Source organism: Ochotona princeps, chromosome 2, assembly GCF_030435755.1.
Source record: "Ochotona princeps isolate mOchPri1 chromosome 2, mOchPri1.hap1, whole genome shotgun sequence".
In the NCBI taxonomy this organism is placed as follows: domain Eukaryota; kingdom Metazoa; phylum Chordata; class Mammalia; order Lagomorpha; family Ochotonidae; genus Ochotona; species Ochotona princeps.
In genome coordinates, this window is record NC_080833.1 from 80861354 (window position 1) to 80878404 (window position 17051).

Below are 17051 nucleotides of genomic sequence, written 5' to 3' on the forward strand. Positions count from 1 at the left end.
TTAGGTGCTGTGGGGGATTTCCGCCTCATTGAGATTCCAAGAGTTGATCATTTTTCCTCAAGTTCATTGTGGAAGCTGGCTTGGATCTCAAGTAAATTTCATGGAAAGAAGGAGCTGCCAAAGATCTTTTGATAAAGCAGTCATTGTGGACAGGGAGCTGACTAGGTGTCTTTGGGGTAGGGGTTGGGGCTGTTGGTACAGGTGATTTTAGGGAGAGCCTATATGGGCTAGTACCAGTCCCACAGGATATAGATATGTTACATTGTTATTGTTTGTTTTGTAGTCTGAATTTCAACATGCTAGCATATCATTCCAGAATTTATAGAAAACATTTTCATCATATTTAAACCTCATTAGAAGAAAAAAAAGCATTTGTCTTCTATAAGCCATGTGCTTAAAAAGAGGATTTTTTTTTTTTTAATATTTGTAGGGGCGATTCATCCCTTGTGACCGTGAATCTTGCTATTGCTTCAGGCTACCTCATGTCTGGTATGTGTTATGTTATTCATGTCTATTTTTTCCACAATACTCATAAAATTATGCAAAGAATACATAGGCACTGCTTTGGGTTTGTTTATTTGAAAAGAAATTTTAGCAACCCTATAGAGGGAAAAATTATTGGTGGTGAAGTTAGACCATTAAACATATTCTTGTTGCCATTCTGGTTCTTACTAAAGACCAGAGTTGCAAAGTGGGTCCTCAAACAACCGAGGCATGAACATTTTTTAAAAAGATTCATTTTCCTGAAAGGCAAAGCTACACACACACACACACACACACACACACACGGAGCGAGAGTGAGAAAGAGGAATCTTCCATCTTCAGATCACTCCCCAGACGGCCACAACGGAGGGTCCTGGGGACTGAAGCTAGAAGACAGCAGCTCCATCTGTGTCTGCCATGTGGGTGTAGGGTCCCAAGCACATGGGCCATCCCATGCTGCTTTTGCAGGTGCATTAGCAGGAGCTGGATTAGAAGTGGAAGAACTGGGTTTCAAACCCATGCCCATATGGGATTTTGGAGCTGCAGGCAGTGGTCTAACCCACTACGCCACAGTGCCACCCTCAGCATTTTGTTTTCTAAAACTTATTTTACTAATTTGAAAGACAGCATGACAGAAAAAGAGAGGGAGAGTCTTCCCTTTGTTGGTTTATTTTCCATGTAGCTGCAATGGCTAATGCTAGGCCAGACCAAAGACAGGAGCCCGAAACACCATCCAGTTCTCCCAGTTGGATGGCAGAAGCCCAGGCCTCTCCCCAGATTATGTTCCCACCACAATATCAGGGAGCTGAATTTGAAGCAGAAAAGCCAGAAATGACCCAGTCCTCACATTGAATGCCAGTATCACAGGTTGCAGCTTAACCAGCTGCACCAAAATGCCAGCCCCAACATTTATTAATGATTATTAAAGATTAATCATTATTAATCTCACTTTGGCCTAAAGAATCTCAAATGGAGCTATTGTGAAGTTGTGCAGTTGAGGTCTTAGTATTTCTCGCTTAGAAAGCTTGTTCCACTTGATAAAGATTTGCGTAATTTTGATCCATTTTACAAAAGCTAAGTAAGTTAAAGTCACAGATTCTATTATATACTCCTTCCATTTTACCTGACGAAGGGAATTGGGGTAGCCTCCTCCCTCTCCCACACCTTTTTAATGAAGTAAAGGGAAAGCTGAGGCTATTACCACATTAACTGCAATTGGAAAAGAAATTTTGGATCTTCTTAATAAAAGAGAACTCATTCTGGATGTGTACATTTACATAGGAAACCACATCTTGTATCTTTAAGTTTATTAAATGAACGAAAGAATCCAAGTAAAAGTGATAAAATGTGAAACAAAAGTTATAAAGGTAGGCAATTAACTCAGTAGAAAAATTTGTGTTTACAGAAGTGGGTTGTAGGAATAGGAAAAAAACATGTTTTACCAAAACACAATGACTCATTAAGAGGAAGAGATAAATTCCGGATAGAAATAACGAATAGGCCATTGGATTATCTGATGACCCAACTGAAAGAAGGTGAATTGTGACTACATTAGAGATTTGCTAATTTGACATGAAATGTCAGTGACAAAAGGAGAGGAAAAAATTCATAGCATACCACACGTGTGACTGATGAGTATTGTCAGTTCAAAGAGCAGTCACTTCTCAGGAAATCTAAGTTAAAAAAGAAAAAAGAAACTAACTGGTTAAAGTTTTTCCAAGTAGATATCAGTCTAAAACAATTTACAAACACGAGTTATGAACTGAGAAAAATTTTTCTAAACCAAACTGCATGGAAAGTGAATTCTCTTTATTCTGTCTATATTGCACAGTAAATTGGTGACCCAAGAGCATACAAAAATATGTAAGGAGATTAAATGTATTCAGAGAGGTGTAACAGGCAGTTAATTACTACTAATCACTAACAATTATATTTATTGCCCTGATTTTCACTTTAGTGGTGTTTGTTTTCTTTATAAGATGTGTAATTTGATACTTTTAAAAACATTTGCACCTAGCTTTGTGTTAGTAACTTAGTTTGACAGAAGGAAGTTCTCACGTTGTCTTAGCTCTGAATCCACAAAACAGAATCTTCCCCGGTGTATCTCCATGAAAATGATCTGTTTTCATGTGGCTTCATGTTTAGTCATTTGTTAAAGAAAATAGCTATGTTAATGTTTTGAGAGATTTCTAATCATTTTCTGAGTCGTGGTGTTTGGATTCAGAGCCTTTGAAAGAAAATTGATGCCTTGACCTTTGTGTGTGTCTTTTAATAGTCCTATTTCTTGGTGACTGTACTGTTTTGAATTAATATTTAATTCAAATTTAATTAAATATTTAAATTAATATTTAAATTAAATATTAAAAATTAAAATTTTGTTGTATTGATGTCAACAATGCACTGCATTTTGTACCTTTTATACAATCATCTTTGAAGTATTGTTGCGGGAAAAATCAGTAATTTAAGTTTATTTTAAATCTTATTCAGTACTATTTTTACTCTATTTAATGCTGGAAACTAGTTATCTAGGCTCGCAGCAGATATTAGGTTACGTACCATATGCTGGGGCCTGTACTAGATTCTGAAGGTAGAAAAGTGCCCCAAACTTGGCCATGGTCCTGGAGAAGCCACGGCAAAGGAATTGTCACGTGTTTAAGGTGAAGTGAGCCATCAGACTAGCTGAAGGACGAAGCCAGTGCTTTAGCCTCAGACTGGATTGTGACAGGTTGTCAAGAGAAAGGTAAATGCAGCTTTCTTCCTGTGTGTAATGTGGTTCTTACGTTTCCTTCTTACAGATTTGTTGCTCCTCATTTTGTATTGGAAAATCATTGGTGACAAGTTTTTCATACTTCACCATTCTGCGGCGCTGTATGGGTACTTCTTTGTCCTGGTGAGTGCCCGCATTTCCTGCAGCCTAACAGGCAGACCAGGGTGGGAGGGGTGACTTCAGGGTGAACAAAGACCTAAACGTGGGCTATTAGCTTAGAAAGTCATCTGCAAATGCATGTAGGCATCGCTCATGCAATACATTGTTTGTTAGCTACAGTATAAGCTTCCACATAGCTGTTTTAACGTGTGTTTTTTAGTAACTATGAAACAGGCAGATGGCCCTAATTCCTTGATTTTCCACTTCCAGTCTTTAGGATTGTGTAGTTGTAGATATTAATCCATTCTTGTAGAAGCATTTATGATTTAATAGCAGAGGCATGTGTAGATTCTTGAATTATCTAGATGAAGTATTTTTTTTTGTTAATTTCCACGTGTGAATCCATGAACATTTGTAATTACATTTAAGTAGGCTGGTGCAGTGGAGGAATTTTGCTGAGGTGTCATCCTAACTCCAAAGCTAAGGCTAATAAAGAGTTCTTGCAACAAATCTCAGAGAATGAAGTACATTAAATTCTATGGGGTGGAGGAAGTCTTCAGAAAGTTCATGGGAAACAAGAATTTAAAAAATTTGGGCCAAGCCAAATTTATCTTTTAATTACATTTTCCACAAACTTTTGGAAGTACCCTCATACATCTAAAATCATTTTTCTTTTTGCTCATCTCCAAACTATCTCCTTTACATCTTGCTTATTTGCGCTTTCTGCAATCATTTTTTCAACCTAGATATTCCAAAAAGCTCAAGATACATGCAGAATTCTGTGAATTTTGTATAACAAATTACGGTATGCCGTCCTGTATTTTTCTCATTTTCAAATTTACATATAAACTTCTGGCTTTTTGTCTTACTGATATTAATAAAATAATTTTATGGCATATTTGTGACTATGTGAGAATATTTTTAAAAATCATCACAAATGTATTCATATGTTTTCATTATCCTTTCAGTGACTCCTGCAAAGATAGCTAGTGAGGTAAGGTCATTTGGCATAATTTCTGCCAAACATCAGATACATCAAAACATATCATGATGTATTCAAAGGCACACATTAACATGCAAGTTTTTAAAGCTATGCCTCTTTTAGTGTGCAAATGTATGCTTGTGAATCAGAAAGTACCCATTATTACTATTTTTCTGAAATTATAGGTCATTTATGCGATAATTCCCTATGTATATTCCTTTGACCTTTTGAGGCATAATGCACTATACATGGTGATTCTACATGTGTGGTTTTACCTTTTATAGATCTTGGAGATTTGATATACAGGCAATTTGTTACCTTACAAAGTTAGGACAAAACTTCAATATATTATAATTAATGCTTATAGAAGGTAAATGTCAGGCACCGTGTTTCCTAAGCACCTAAGCATTTTTGCTAAAACAACTACAAAAAAGCAAAGAAAGCTCAGACAAGCTTCCTAATGAACTATGTTAACTGGATGCACATATGAGTTAAACACATATGAGTTTAATAGCATACTGTGGCTTTGTACCTGTGGTTTTCTGATTTATTCTTTTTGTTTTCTTTTTTTTTTTAATTTGGGAGGCACAATTACAGAGACACAGAGAGAGGGATGAGGGGAGAAAGAGATCACCCACATGCTGGTTCATTCAGGCCAAACACAGGACCCAAGTGCTTCTTCCAGGTCTCCCACATCGGGTACAGAGGCACAAACAGATGCATTAGCGGGGAACTGGAAGAGAAATGGAGCAGCTGGGACTTCAGTCAGCACCATTCGGATATTGTGGGCAGCAGCTTTCATCTGCTGTACCAGACTCTGCTGCTTGAAGTTTATTGTGTGAATGTGAGTTGCAGTCAGTGCTATGAAAGGCATTGGAACTGGTAAAAGAGAACTGGTTCCTTACATGTACTGTAGGTGAATGTTCTGAGCTGCTGTTCTCTCTTGGCCACTGAAGTCCTAGGCTTGGCAGATGACAGTCACATGGACTGGCAGGTGAAGTCATTAACTATGTTATAAATGGCATACTGGAATTAAGAAATGAGTCACAGTTTTAGTAAGCTGATAAGCAAAGGAAATTGATCACAGTTTCTCTTCTAAAAATGGGTGTCTTTTGGATATGTCTTCCTGTGTTTTGTTGCCTTAGAATGAAATATAGTTATTGAACTCAAGTGTGATTTTTCATAGGGCAACAAAATTTCAAAAATTAGATGAAATGAGGAATGTTGATAGAGTGATATTATTATATTATTTAGAGATCTTTACACTTGGCCTGTTAAAGGTATTTTCTGTGCAGTGAATTCTCAGGTCATACTGTGTGTTCTAAGAAGGCTAACATTTTTAATATATATTTTTTTGGTGTAATGATCATGAAACTTGTCACTTACATAACAGAAACTGGAATTTGTAAAGCACTTAACAGTTATGCAACTCTTTAAGCTGTTTGTAGTAAGCTTTTTTTTCGTAAATGATTTTGTTATTAGAACAAAGTAAAACTTGAAGTGATGAAGAAAAGCAAATTCCTGGTAGGTTTTAGGCATATGCGCTACTGAAGAAATAGTTGGAAAGGGAGTTGCTTTTGAATTTTAAGTATTATGGGTTCTATATAAGTTATAATACCTTGATCACTATTTTTGTATTGCTCCATTCTATATTTACTACAGTTGTAAAATTACCTGTCAGAATTTGTTTGAATCTAAGGATTCTTAGTCTATCCCTGTTTAGATACAAAATGCTACACTCCCTTTTTTGCTTTGTTTTAAAGATTTATTTCTTTATTTACAAGGCAGAGTCACACAGAGAGAGAGACAGAAAGACTGAGATCTTTCCATGTACTAGTTCATTCCCCAATGGCCACAGTGGCTGGGGCTGTGCTGGTCTGAAGCCAGGAACCCGTAGCTTCATCCAGCTCTCCCATATGGGTGCAGGGTCCCCAGCATGTGGACCATCCTCCACTGCTTTTCCAGGCCCATGAGCAGGGAGCTGGACTGGAAGTAGAGCAGCCGGAACTTGAACCAGTGCCCACACGGGATGGCGGCATCACAAGTGGCATTTAACCTGATACACCACAGTGACAGCCCTGGGCTGCCTTTTCTTGATATTCAGGTTTTACTTTGGGATGGCATGATTATCAAGGAAAGCATAGCAGGCTGGTCTCTTAGTCTAAGGGAAATATCCTATTTAAGTGTTAGTGCCTCATTTTAAGGCTCAAACACTATCCTTTGCACAACTTTTGTATTGTCTTTGGTAATCTTTGTGTGTGCTGTTTGTGAATCACCTTCTCTCCCCAAACTGCACCTTTACACAGAGTTGTCCTTTTTGGAAAACATGTTAGCTTGAAAACTCACTGAATATGCATCCTTCCCCAACTCCTCTGAGTTATCTCACTTACTTGATTCCTGTCCATTAACTGATTCTGTTGTGATTTAGGAAGAAAATTTGGTTTCAGGATATTATATAGCATGTGATGTATTAGGACTGAAACTTTGTTTCTGGTTTAGTGCCTTATCCCAGTGTCTGTGCAAGCAAATGTGTATTAAGTGTTATTAGAAATGCAAGATTTGTTATGTCAGATTCAGTGAAGTTATGGCTTACAGTATTAGAGTGGGAGACAAGAATTTGAAAATACTGGCCTTGTGTTTAAGAAAAAGTCTGCACAGCAGTGCATCAAACAAATGCTATGATTCATCAACATTTTATCATTAGCAGAGCTGAAAAAGAAAAGCTCTTGGTTTAAAAGGCTTTTAATAGATTTACTTATTCTCAGTCATATGTAACTCCTGTGGAACCTCTTCTTCTCCCATTAAGATAGCCTTAATAATTTTTAGGTATCTAAAAAAATTTTAGGTATCCATGGTAACTGTTATGGTTATATTTCAAGATAATAAAATTTCAAAAATCAGCTTGGAAGGTATTAAAAATAGGCATCTAGTAGAGCTTACTTAGGCAAGATTCAATAGCAAGGACTGTATAATTTCTTCATATTTTCCACTAAGTTTACATTAGATAAAGCAGGTTAAATTTTTACTCCAGAAAAAGTATTTTTAAACTTAATATTTTCTTAAGGACATATTTTTAAATTTATTGTATAATAATGTATAAAAGATTGTCAGAGATAGGTCTTGGGTATTGTTTCATAGTATTTCTATAACTCATGTATATAAATCTATATACAAGTACAAAATATAGTTTGAAATTCTTCTGATTGAGGGATTGCCCATAGTAAAATGAAGTGGTCAATTAAATATTTTTATATACATCAATATGTTGTATACACACAAACACGTAACATCCATTTATGTGTTTTCTACTTTGGAATTTGCTTGAACATTACTTTTTAATGTAGCATATCTGATGGGACAGTTTTCACAGTTTGCTAATAGAAGCAGTTCTCCTGTAAGGCCTTCCCCACAAACTTGGTCTAGGAGTTCCAGTCTGACTCTAGACTTCATGTCCTGTGGTTGCTCGTTCGTGCTCTTCTCTGGACACCAACTATCCACCCAGATTTGAGTAGTGGAATTTTCCTAGCACACATGGTTCCCTTTCTTTCTCTAAGTTTGCTTGAATTTTGAATCTTATTTTCATTTCAGTACCAACAAATAAAAGAGTTGAGGTTATCCTTTCTACCCTAGTCAATATTTTTCTGTTAGATTTTTTAAAAAGCAAAATTTTGAGTTTACTTACATGAATTATCTAGAATTATCAAATTCATAGGGAGAAAATAGGACAGAGGAGATGATAGAAAGCTGTTATTTAATATGTGTATTATTTAATATGTGTAACAGTTTCTGTTTATGCAAATGTTCTGGAGGGTGAATGAGGATAATGATGCTTGCTTAGCAGAGTGGATATACTTAATGCCAATGAGCTGTATAGTTTATTTGAAAGATAAATTAGAAAAAGAGAAAGAGGGAGAGAGAGAGAGAGCTTCAGTTGCTGGTTCATTCCCTGGATAGACACACTGAGAGAGATTGATTCTACCTGCTGGTCCACTCTCTAGGTAGCTGCAGCTGGTCTAAGTCAGGAACCTGAAGCTCTGTCTGGGTCTTGCACTTGAGTGGCAGGGGCCCCAGCGTTTGGTTCATCTCATTACCTTGCCAGGTTCTTTAGCAGGGTGCTGGATTGGAAGTGGAGCAGCTGGGACTCAAACTGGCATGGAGAGGGAATGCTGGCATCACAGGTACTGGCTTAATATGCTATGTCACAGCACTGGCTCCATGAGCCATTTAGTGCCATTAACAGGGAGAGAGCTGGATGGGAAGTGGAGCACCTAGGACTTAAACCTGTGTGCCTATCAGATAATGGGTGTACCAGCTGTGGCTTTATGCTGTCAACAGCAGCCCTAATGTTCAGTATTTGTTTTGTTTTGTTGGTTTTGTTTGTTTACAGATTCAAGAGACAGTTTTTTCAAAGTGAAGAGTGTTTATGCTTTTCCCAGAGTTGTTTAAATGAAGACGTATCAATTTAGCACTATTACTAATAACTCTTTCAATATTTGTTTGGTATTAATTTGGTACTTTGGTTAATGGTTCCTTTTCATTCTGTGTCCATATGAAAGGAGTTGGAAAAAGTAGCCTTTTAAACTATCAAAAACCTGATTGATAGTGTAGTTAACAAATAATATTTTTGCATTTTTAAAGTTAATATTAACTGAAGGGAAATTTTTAGAGTTGTTTGCAAGGTTAAAAGCTATTATTAATATTTTATCAGTAGAGTGTCTGAAATATTCTAGAGGTCAAACATGAAATGTTTTAGAGGTAAAACAAATGTCAGTTATGGTTCTAATTGCTGGGAAAAGTATTTGAAGAGTAAGAGCAAGTAAATTAGCAAGACTTAGGCTGAAGTTAGTAACACAGAGAGTCATAATAGTTTGTAGAAGTTGGGTCTGTCATGTTCTGTACGCATTGGATGGAGCTTTGTAGAGCCCATAGACTTGGAACAACCAACCTAGAGAGGGAGTGGTTACCAAGGTGCAGATTGGCAGAATCACCATCTTTTTAACTGAGGGGAGAAGGAGAGAATTTATTTTCAAGAAACCAGAATATATGTTTATTACCTATATGAATGCAATATAAGTAAGGCTTATAAAAGAATTCCTGTTATTTCTGTGGCTAAAGTGAGAATGTCAGTGAAATAACTCTTTTCCTCCTCAAGAATAACAAAATAATGTAACAGCAACAACAAAAGTCACTTTTTGTTCCTCCAGACAGTCCTGTTCTGGCTTTGTATTGTTTTCTGAGTTTCCCCCTCCCCCTGCCCTACTGCACTGCAACGTTTAAAGGGAGAGAAAAACAGAATAATTCAGCTTTCTTGTTTTACTTGGAGTATCTACAATTGAATAAAATTACTTAGTCTGCTAGTCTCTTAACTCAAATATTCCCAGCAGTTGTTTTGGGCAAACTCACCTAAACCTGAAACAAAGAGGGGAAAAAAAAACTTAATTAATAAAGGCATATGTGGAGCTGGTGTGGGGAGGCTAATCCTCCGCCTGCAGGATGGGTATCCCATATGGGCACTGGTTCATATCCTGGCTACTCCACTTCCAATCCAACTTCCTGTTTATGGCCTGGGAAAGCTGTGGAAAATGGTTCCAAAGCCTTGGGACCCTGTACCCACATGGAATACTGGGAAGAAACTCCTGGCTCCCAGCTTTGGATCAACTCTGGCTGTTGCAGTCATTTAAGGAGTGAATCAGCAGATGAAACTCCTTCCCTCTCGTTGTAAAATCTGCCTTTCAAATAAAATGAAATAAATATTTCAGAAAAAAGGTACCCATGGGGCAGGTTGTAGTGCAGCAGTTTAAGCCATTGCTCAGGATGCCTGTACCCCATCTGGCATACTGGGATCAAGTCCAGCTTTAAATCCCATCTGACTTCCTGCTGGGAGACAACAATGATGGATGGCTTAAGTACTTGGGCACCTGCCATCCATGTGGGAGACCCTGAGTGAGTTCCTGGCTCCTGATTTTGGCCTAGTCCAGTCACAGTTGTTGCAGGCATTTGGGAAGTGAATCAGGGAAAAGAAATACTCTCTCTCCCCTTTCTCATTCTTTCTCCCTCTGCCTATATGATAAATAAAAATAAACTTAATAAAGTTTTTAAGATAGAAAGATCACTTAAAAAATAAGTGCACAAAATGTCCATTATTTGAAGTGTGACTAGGAATCTGTTTTCTATCCTCTTTGAAGTGCCTCTTTAAGCTGGATAAGTTAGAGATTTCAGATTTGTTGTTTTCTTATCTTACTGTTTCTTAGCTGCAAATGTGATTTCCATCATGTGTTAAAATGAATTTATAAGAAAACAAAGATGGGAGTGGCTTGCCCAGATTTCCTGGGTTTACCACTTTACAGGAAAAATCCTGCATCCCAGGAAATTACTTTCTATGATGGAAAAAACAAAATAAAACCTCAGGGCATTCATGATTGGTGGTTCTAACAATGGGTTATCCATTGTCAAGTGTGTTATGACCATGACCTTTACGGTCTGTTTTAGACTTTGCCTGTTGTGTTAACAGTGTGATTAAGACAGTTAATCTGTAACACTGTGTGTATTTTCTAAGAGTTTAGGTAAATAAAGTGGGTATGGTATAGTACCCAAATACCCCAGATGTCACTGATGCAGAAAGTCATTATTTTATATTTATATGTAATTACATTTATAGTGTATATTATATATTTATATTAGCATAACATATATATTAGCATGTTACATCGGGGTGTTATAGACAGATGGAAAAAATAACATTTGATTATATAGATTGTAAAGGCATTTTTTTCATTGTATGTATTTATTCATTGCATGAGCCTAATTGTGTCCCCCTCCAAAATTCATATTTGGAAGGTCTCACTCCCAGTTCCTTAGAATAACACTTTATCCAGAAATGGAGTTGTCACAACAGTATTTACTTTCATTTGTAGCTGGCAGTGGAAAAAATATTCAAATGTTGTTGTGCCATAAAATTGTATTTTCAGAGAGTGGTCAAATGCCATGCTTTAATTTGGAAAGAGCTTGAGGCTATAAATGCAGAAAAGTATTACTGTGAAACAAGTGTTTATGTCCTGTCAGTTAAAAACTGATGGTCTTTGAGGAACTTAAGAAAAGGCAAGCTGTTAGTACCTGAGTTGTTTATTATTGTGTCAAAAACTCATCCAATGAAAATAGTTACTCATTTTTGGAAAATAAGATAGCTTCAGAACTAACCAGAGAAGGGTAGCCATAGTCAACATAATTTTTTTTTAACCAAAACTTATTTGGAATCTATCCAGTCTGATTCAGAGAGTCTAAAAGTGATGGCTACGTTAGGCATAAGCGATCACCCATATGATCAATTGAAATGTTGAAAGAAGCTCTCTGAGCTCAGCTGGTCACCCAACATGCCTGTAAATGGAACATGCATAGATGGTTCTGGAGACTTGGAAAGTTCTTATGATTCTAAAGCCTTCTGTTGCTAGAAATAAAACATTAAGTATTGTATGCCCAAACATCTTTGCTGGAAGAATGTTTAGCATGAGATCATTATGTTGAATTTATACCAGGACTTAGTGTAATGTGGGACTCAGAGCTGAGATGCAGGCCAAAGTGAATTACACATTTGACTGTAGTCATTTTGCCCTACATTAAAGAAAAGAGTGATATTCTAAAGGCTACTAGGATATCAGAGAAGTGTAGTTAGAAAAAGAAATAGAATAAAAATATCCCACTGCATGATGGGGTAGAATGTCATTTTAAATTCATTATAGACAATAACCTTTCTGAATCTTATTATATTATATTATATTATATTAATATTTTCCTTTTAAAAGTGTCACATTTATTATCTTAACACATATAATAAATATAGCCAAGTAGATTTAAGTACCCAACAGAAGGAAGCAGACAAGCAGGAACATAAAAATATTGTTACAGTCATACAGATCTTATGCATTTGATGAGTCCTAATGTGTGATGGTTGCCACTGTTAATGAGTGGCAGTAAATTGTACAGAATAACATAATTTCACGTAAATGCTCATTGCTCGCATTTCTGTGTTGAGGTAACAAAATCTGGTGTATGCGTTTCTCCTACAGAGGTACTTTAGGCTGGTCCTGGCCTTCCAAAATGCGACTGCCCTCCTGTATGCAACTCACCTCACTTGCTGCTTTTAACATTCAGGTCATGACTCCTCCTTCCTCCCTTGTTACACATCTTAGATTCACTAAGGGTGATTAATTTAAGGGTGATAAAATGTTTTAGATTGGCCTTGGAAAATCAAAGTTTGACAATCCAGTTCTGACTTCAAAAGCCATGAAATAACCTAATGGAAAAGTCTCCGAATCACGTTATCCTCATTGGAAGCAGAAAGTAACTGGGACTTGAACGCACTCTGAGAGGAGTGCAGAGCATGCAGGTTGCACCTTAGCGATTCTCGCTATGCCACAAAACTGGCCAGACAGTGCTGGCTTCGTCAGCCACCTGCTGGGTGCCAGGCAGGAGACCAGGGGCTAAGGACGTTGCAGAGAGCTAGGCACAACCCTCCTTGTGAAGCTGACAGTCTAGAAAGGAAGACAGATATTAGAGCAAGAGGGGAGGAGTAGGAGTGAGACACTAATTAGGACACATGTGGCCTACATCAGAGCAAATGCATTCAATGTTCAGCTCGCTCTCAGATCAGTAGGAAAAATTTCTGAAGTTTTGTATGTATCTAATGTATTGAAGGTGAGTATGCTATTTTTTTGACATGCAGACTTAATTCTGATATAGTATTAGGAGTATTGGAGTGACTCTATTTACCCAACATACATTTTAAAAATATACTTAAGTTCTTGTCTGAGGAGTGAGTGGCTTTCGTGAATCAGCAGGTTAAATTGTTTGCGACTCCTGTATATTCTGCTGGAGTGCTGTTTTAGACCAGGCCATTTGGCTTCTTATCCAGCTTTTGATGACTCAGGTGCTTGGACCCACTGCCACCCGGGGGGAGACCTGCATGAGCTTCAGTCTTCAGTCTGGCCCGCTTCTGACTGCAGCCAGCATTTGGTAGAGTGCCAGTGGATGGAAGATCTCTGTGTTTCTGTTTCTCTTCTCTTACTGTTACTCTGTCTTTCAAATACAAAAATAAACAAGCATTAAAAAGATAAAAATCTTGTAATATTTTGAAGTGCAATGAAATTTTATGAAAAAGGGCATTACAATGTTTATTTTGGTAGGAAAATTTGAAATTCATGGATATCATGTACTGTCTCAAAGTTTATGAAAAATGCCTGTTATGAAAAAAACTACATGGATTTCAAAATTTTTTTACACCAAAATAAACTTAGAATTCCACATTTCCACAGGCTTTTTAAAAGCACGCGTTTACTTTTGGCTTTCCGTTTGTTAACTCTGCTGTACTTTTCATATTATTAAATGGGTGGGATGTAATAGAAACTGCTTAAATTTAAGCAGGGTTTAAAGGTTTTTTAGTTCTGGGATCTTCAGTTTGATTTCTTTTAGATGAGATTTGGTGTGTGTAGTTACATTTGGCCCTGCTTACTGGCTTGGAGAATGTACAGTGTGTAGGGTTAGTACACTTCTCAGTTCCAAGGTGCTCCTGCTTCAAAATGGTCTTAAACAAATGGGTTCCTATTAGATACTTAGTCTCTGTAAAATTCCTCACCCTCTGAAGTTCACACAGCTTTGTGATTTTTTTCCCCCTGTGGTGATTTGAGAATGTTATTACTAATGGTTATTTACAGAATCCATTAGGTCAGTGAGACAACTACTTGAAATCTCTTTTTATAAGTAAACATTAGCTATATAAGCAAGCATAAATGTATAATATATTGTACTGTCTTAAATACAGTGAGAATTGTAAGGACATTTCTAAATTCTTATAAAGAACGTCTGCTGGGCTCGGCAGCTTGGCCTAGTGGCTAAGGTCCTCGCCTTGATCCCATATGGCCCTGGTTCTAATCCCAGCAGCTCCACTTCCTCTCTATCTCTCCTCCTCTCAGTATATCTGACTTTGTAATAAAAATAAAATAAAATCTTTAAAAAAAAAAAAAAAAAAAAAAAAAAAGAACGTCTGCTAAGAAGTTGAGCAGGAAAAGGCAGAAATTCTGTTGGTGTGCTTTGATATTGATTGTTACATTATGCCAAGAAGCTACTCAGTATGTCTTCAGTACTTGGGAATTTTGATAAGAATGTTCTTCCTGACATGCTGCTGTTTTATGTTGATCATCTAGAAAGATGGAGTGCTGGGCTTTATTGGGAATTATCGGCTGCTCGCGGAGCTTTCCAGCCCTTTTGTGAATCAACGGTGAGTTCCTGAGATCATTAGTTACTGTAAAGTTGTACTGTTTTGCTTAATTTTGGGAAAATTTTTGTCACCATTATACTGATGAGGAAAGGGAGCCTTGGGAAGGACGGAGTCCTTTACCCAAGGTCCCAAGCTTGGCAGTGGCAGTGCTAAGCTCTGAGCCTTGCTCTCTGTGAATGCTTTATTGCACCTTTTTCCAGACTTTTCTTTCACTTACTGTAACATGCAATGAACCACAGAATTCAGTAGGCTTTCTTATCGTGAATCCAGATCATATTCCTGATACTAACTTCTTCCTTTTTCCAAAATGTGATACTGACTGGATCTTAGTATCTCATCTTAAAAATCTTTTTATCTGTATATATTCTTTAAATTTGAAATACTGCTTTTGTTTCTGTTATACAAGACATAGTAACTATACTAACACTGTGTAATAGTGATTGCCAGCAGTGTTAAGTATGTCCTCATGGTTGTGCTTCAGATCTCTAGAACTTTATCATATTGCAAAATTGAAACTCTTATACCCATTGAACATTAATTCTCACGCTGCCAAGCCCTGAGAAGGGCTTCTTCATTCTGTTTCTAGGATTTTGACTGTTCTAGATAGCTTCATAGGAATGGGATCATACAGTCTTTGTCCTTTGGGGATTGACTTCTTTTACATGGCATAAAGTCCTCAGCATTTAGATTGCTTGAGCTTCTTAACTGTTGTCAATCATGCTGTCATGAACCTGAATTTGCAAATGTTCTCTTACAAAGTTGTCCAAACAATTCTGCTTTCCATCCTCTGATGTGGTTCTTGATGTCCTCTGCTGGCTGTCTTGACCTCTGTGTGAAGCTGCGTATGCTGCTCACTGCATGGGCATTCAGATGAGGAGGCCCAATCCTGATATGAGCATTCCAAAGTTGGACCAGTTGTTTTGTGATTCTTGCTGTGGTCAGATTTGCATCCAACAATCTAGCTGGGGAGCCCGCAAAAAACCTTGCTTGGGGTAACCCAAGACCTGACTCTTGTCAGGGTCAGGTGCGATTTGTCACCTGCACCAGCCAACACACGTACTGGCGAATGCACCTACCTTGTTGTTCTGCCCTGAGTCCTTTTCATTACTGACTGACGGATGCTGTAGCCTAGCCCAACCCAGCCCTCTGTAGAACCAGCCCTTTCACACACCAGTGGGAACTGCAGCTTGGTTGGAGTTGGCCTCCAATAACTCCCACCTGGCCCACCCCCAACTCAGGTTTTTGCATGTACTGGGATGTGCAGTGGTATAGCCTGGCTCGTATATGGCTCTTGAATACACTCGTGGGTGCCTCAGCTTAGTTCAGCCTGACTCACTTCAAGATCCTGTTCACAGGTATGCCAAGGGTTGCTGCTGCCTTGTCTAGTTCACCACTGAGAGCTGCAGCTTAGCAGAGGAGTGCACACAGTTCTCCTATCAGGCCCACTCTCTAACCCTAGATCTTGTGCTTACCAGGGGTTATTGCAGTCTGGCTCAATACAGTTTGCACCCAGTCCTGGCACTTGCCAGCAGGTGCTGCTACAAAGTCCAGCTGGTTCACATTTATCCTGGGTCCTGCATGTGCCAGCAGATGCAGTAGCCTAACCTAGCCTGGCCCTGTCCAAATCCAGCCCACATGCTGGCCAATGGATGTTTCATCCCTTCTCAGCCAGTTCTCACTCTCACCAATGGGAGTAGCAGCCTATTAGGAGAAGCCCTGAAGCTCCCCTACTGGGCCTATTCCCAGCCCCAGGTTTTGTATGTGCTGGTGGGTGTTGCGGCCTGCGTCACCTCAGCATTTTCTGTCTGGTGCTGCAGCCTGGCTCTGCTGATCTGTGTCCAGTCCTGGCTCATGCTGATGCGTGCTGCAGCCTAGCCCAGTCCAGCCAGCCTCTAGTCCTGACCTTCATGTAAACAGGAAGGTATTGTGGCCCATCCCGACTTGGCCTACACCCCATCCTGGTTCTTGTGCTTGCCAGTGGGTGTTGCAGACTGGCCCAGCCTGGTCAGATCCAGACCTGGCCCACACGTACGTCCAGAAAATCATTGTCAAACTCAATGTCCTAATATTTTTCCCCTGTGTTTTTTCCCCCTAGGAGTTTTATCATTTGGTTTTATGTTTAGGTCTTTATTTTAAATTTATTTTTGTATTTAGTATAATGCTTCATATTTCTTCTGCATGTGGATATGTGGTTTTCCTAACACCAATTGTTGAGAAGACTATATTTTTTCTTACCATGATCTTGGCATCCTTGCCAAAATCATTTGGACATATATCCAAGCATTTGTTTCTGGGCAGTGTATTCTGTATCAATGATCTATATATTTGTCTCTAAGGCAGTATCAAAAACATGTTGATAACTTACTTTGCAGTGTGTTTTGAAATCAGGATGTGTCAGGCCTGCGATTTTGTTATGGGTTATTTGGTACCCATTGAAATGCTATATGAAT

At 38.2% G+C, this 17051-nt stretch overlaps 1 protein-coding gene across 1 annotated transcript in view; it reads left to right on the forward strand.

The window, feature by feature from the left end:
* Window positions 1-17051, forward strand: part of TLCD4 (TLC domain containing 4) — a 39503-nt gene that overhangs the window by 9599 nt on the left and 12853 nt on the right. Inside the window, exons 3-5 of the mRNA XM_004582030.3 lie at window positions 431-489; window positions 3279-3373; window positions 14528-14601. Coding sequence (XP_004582087.1) covers window positions 431-489; window positions 3279-3373; window positions 14528-14601 — 228 coding nt within the window. The remainder of the gene's footprint in view (window positions 1-430; window positions 490-3278; window positions 3374-14527; window positions 14602-17051) is intronic.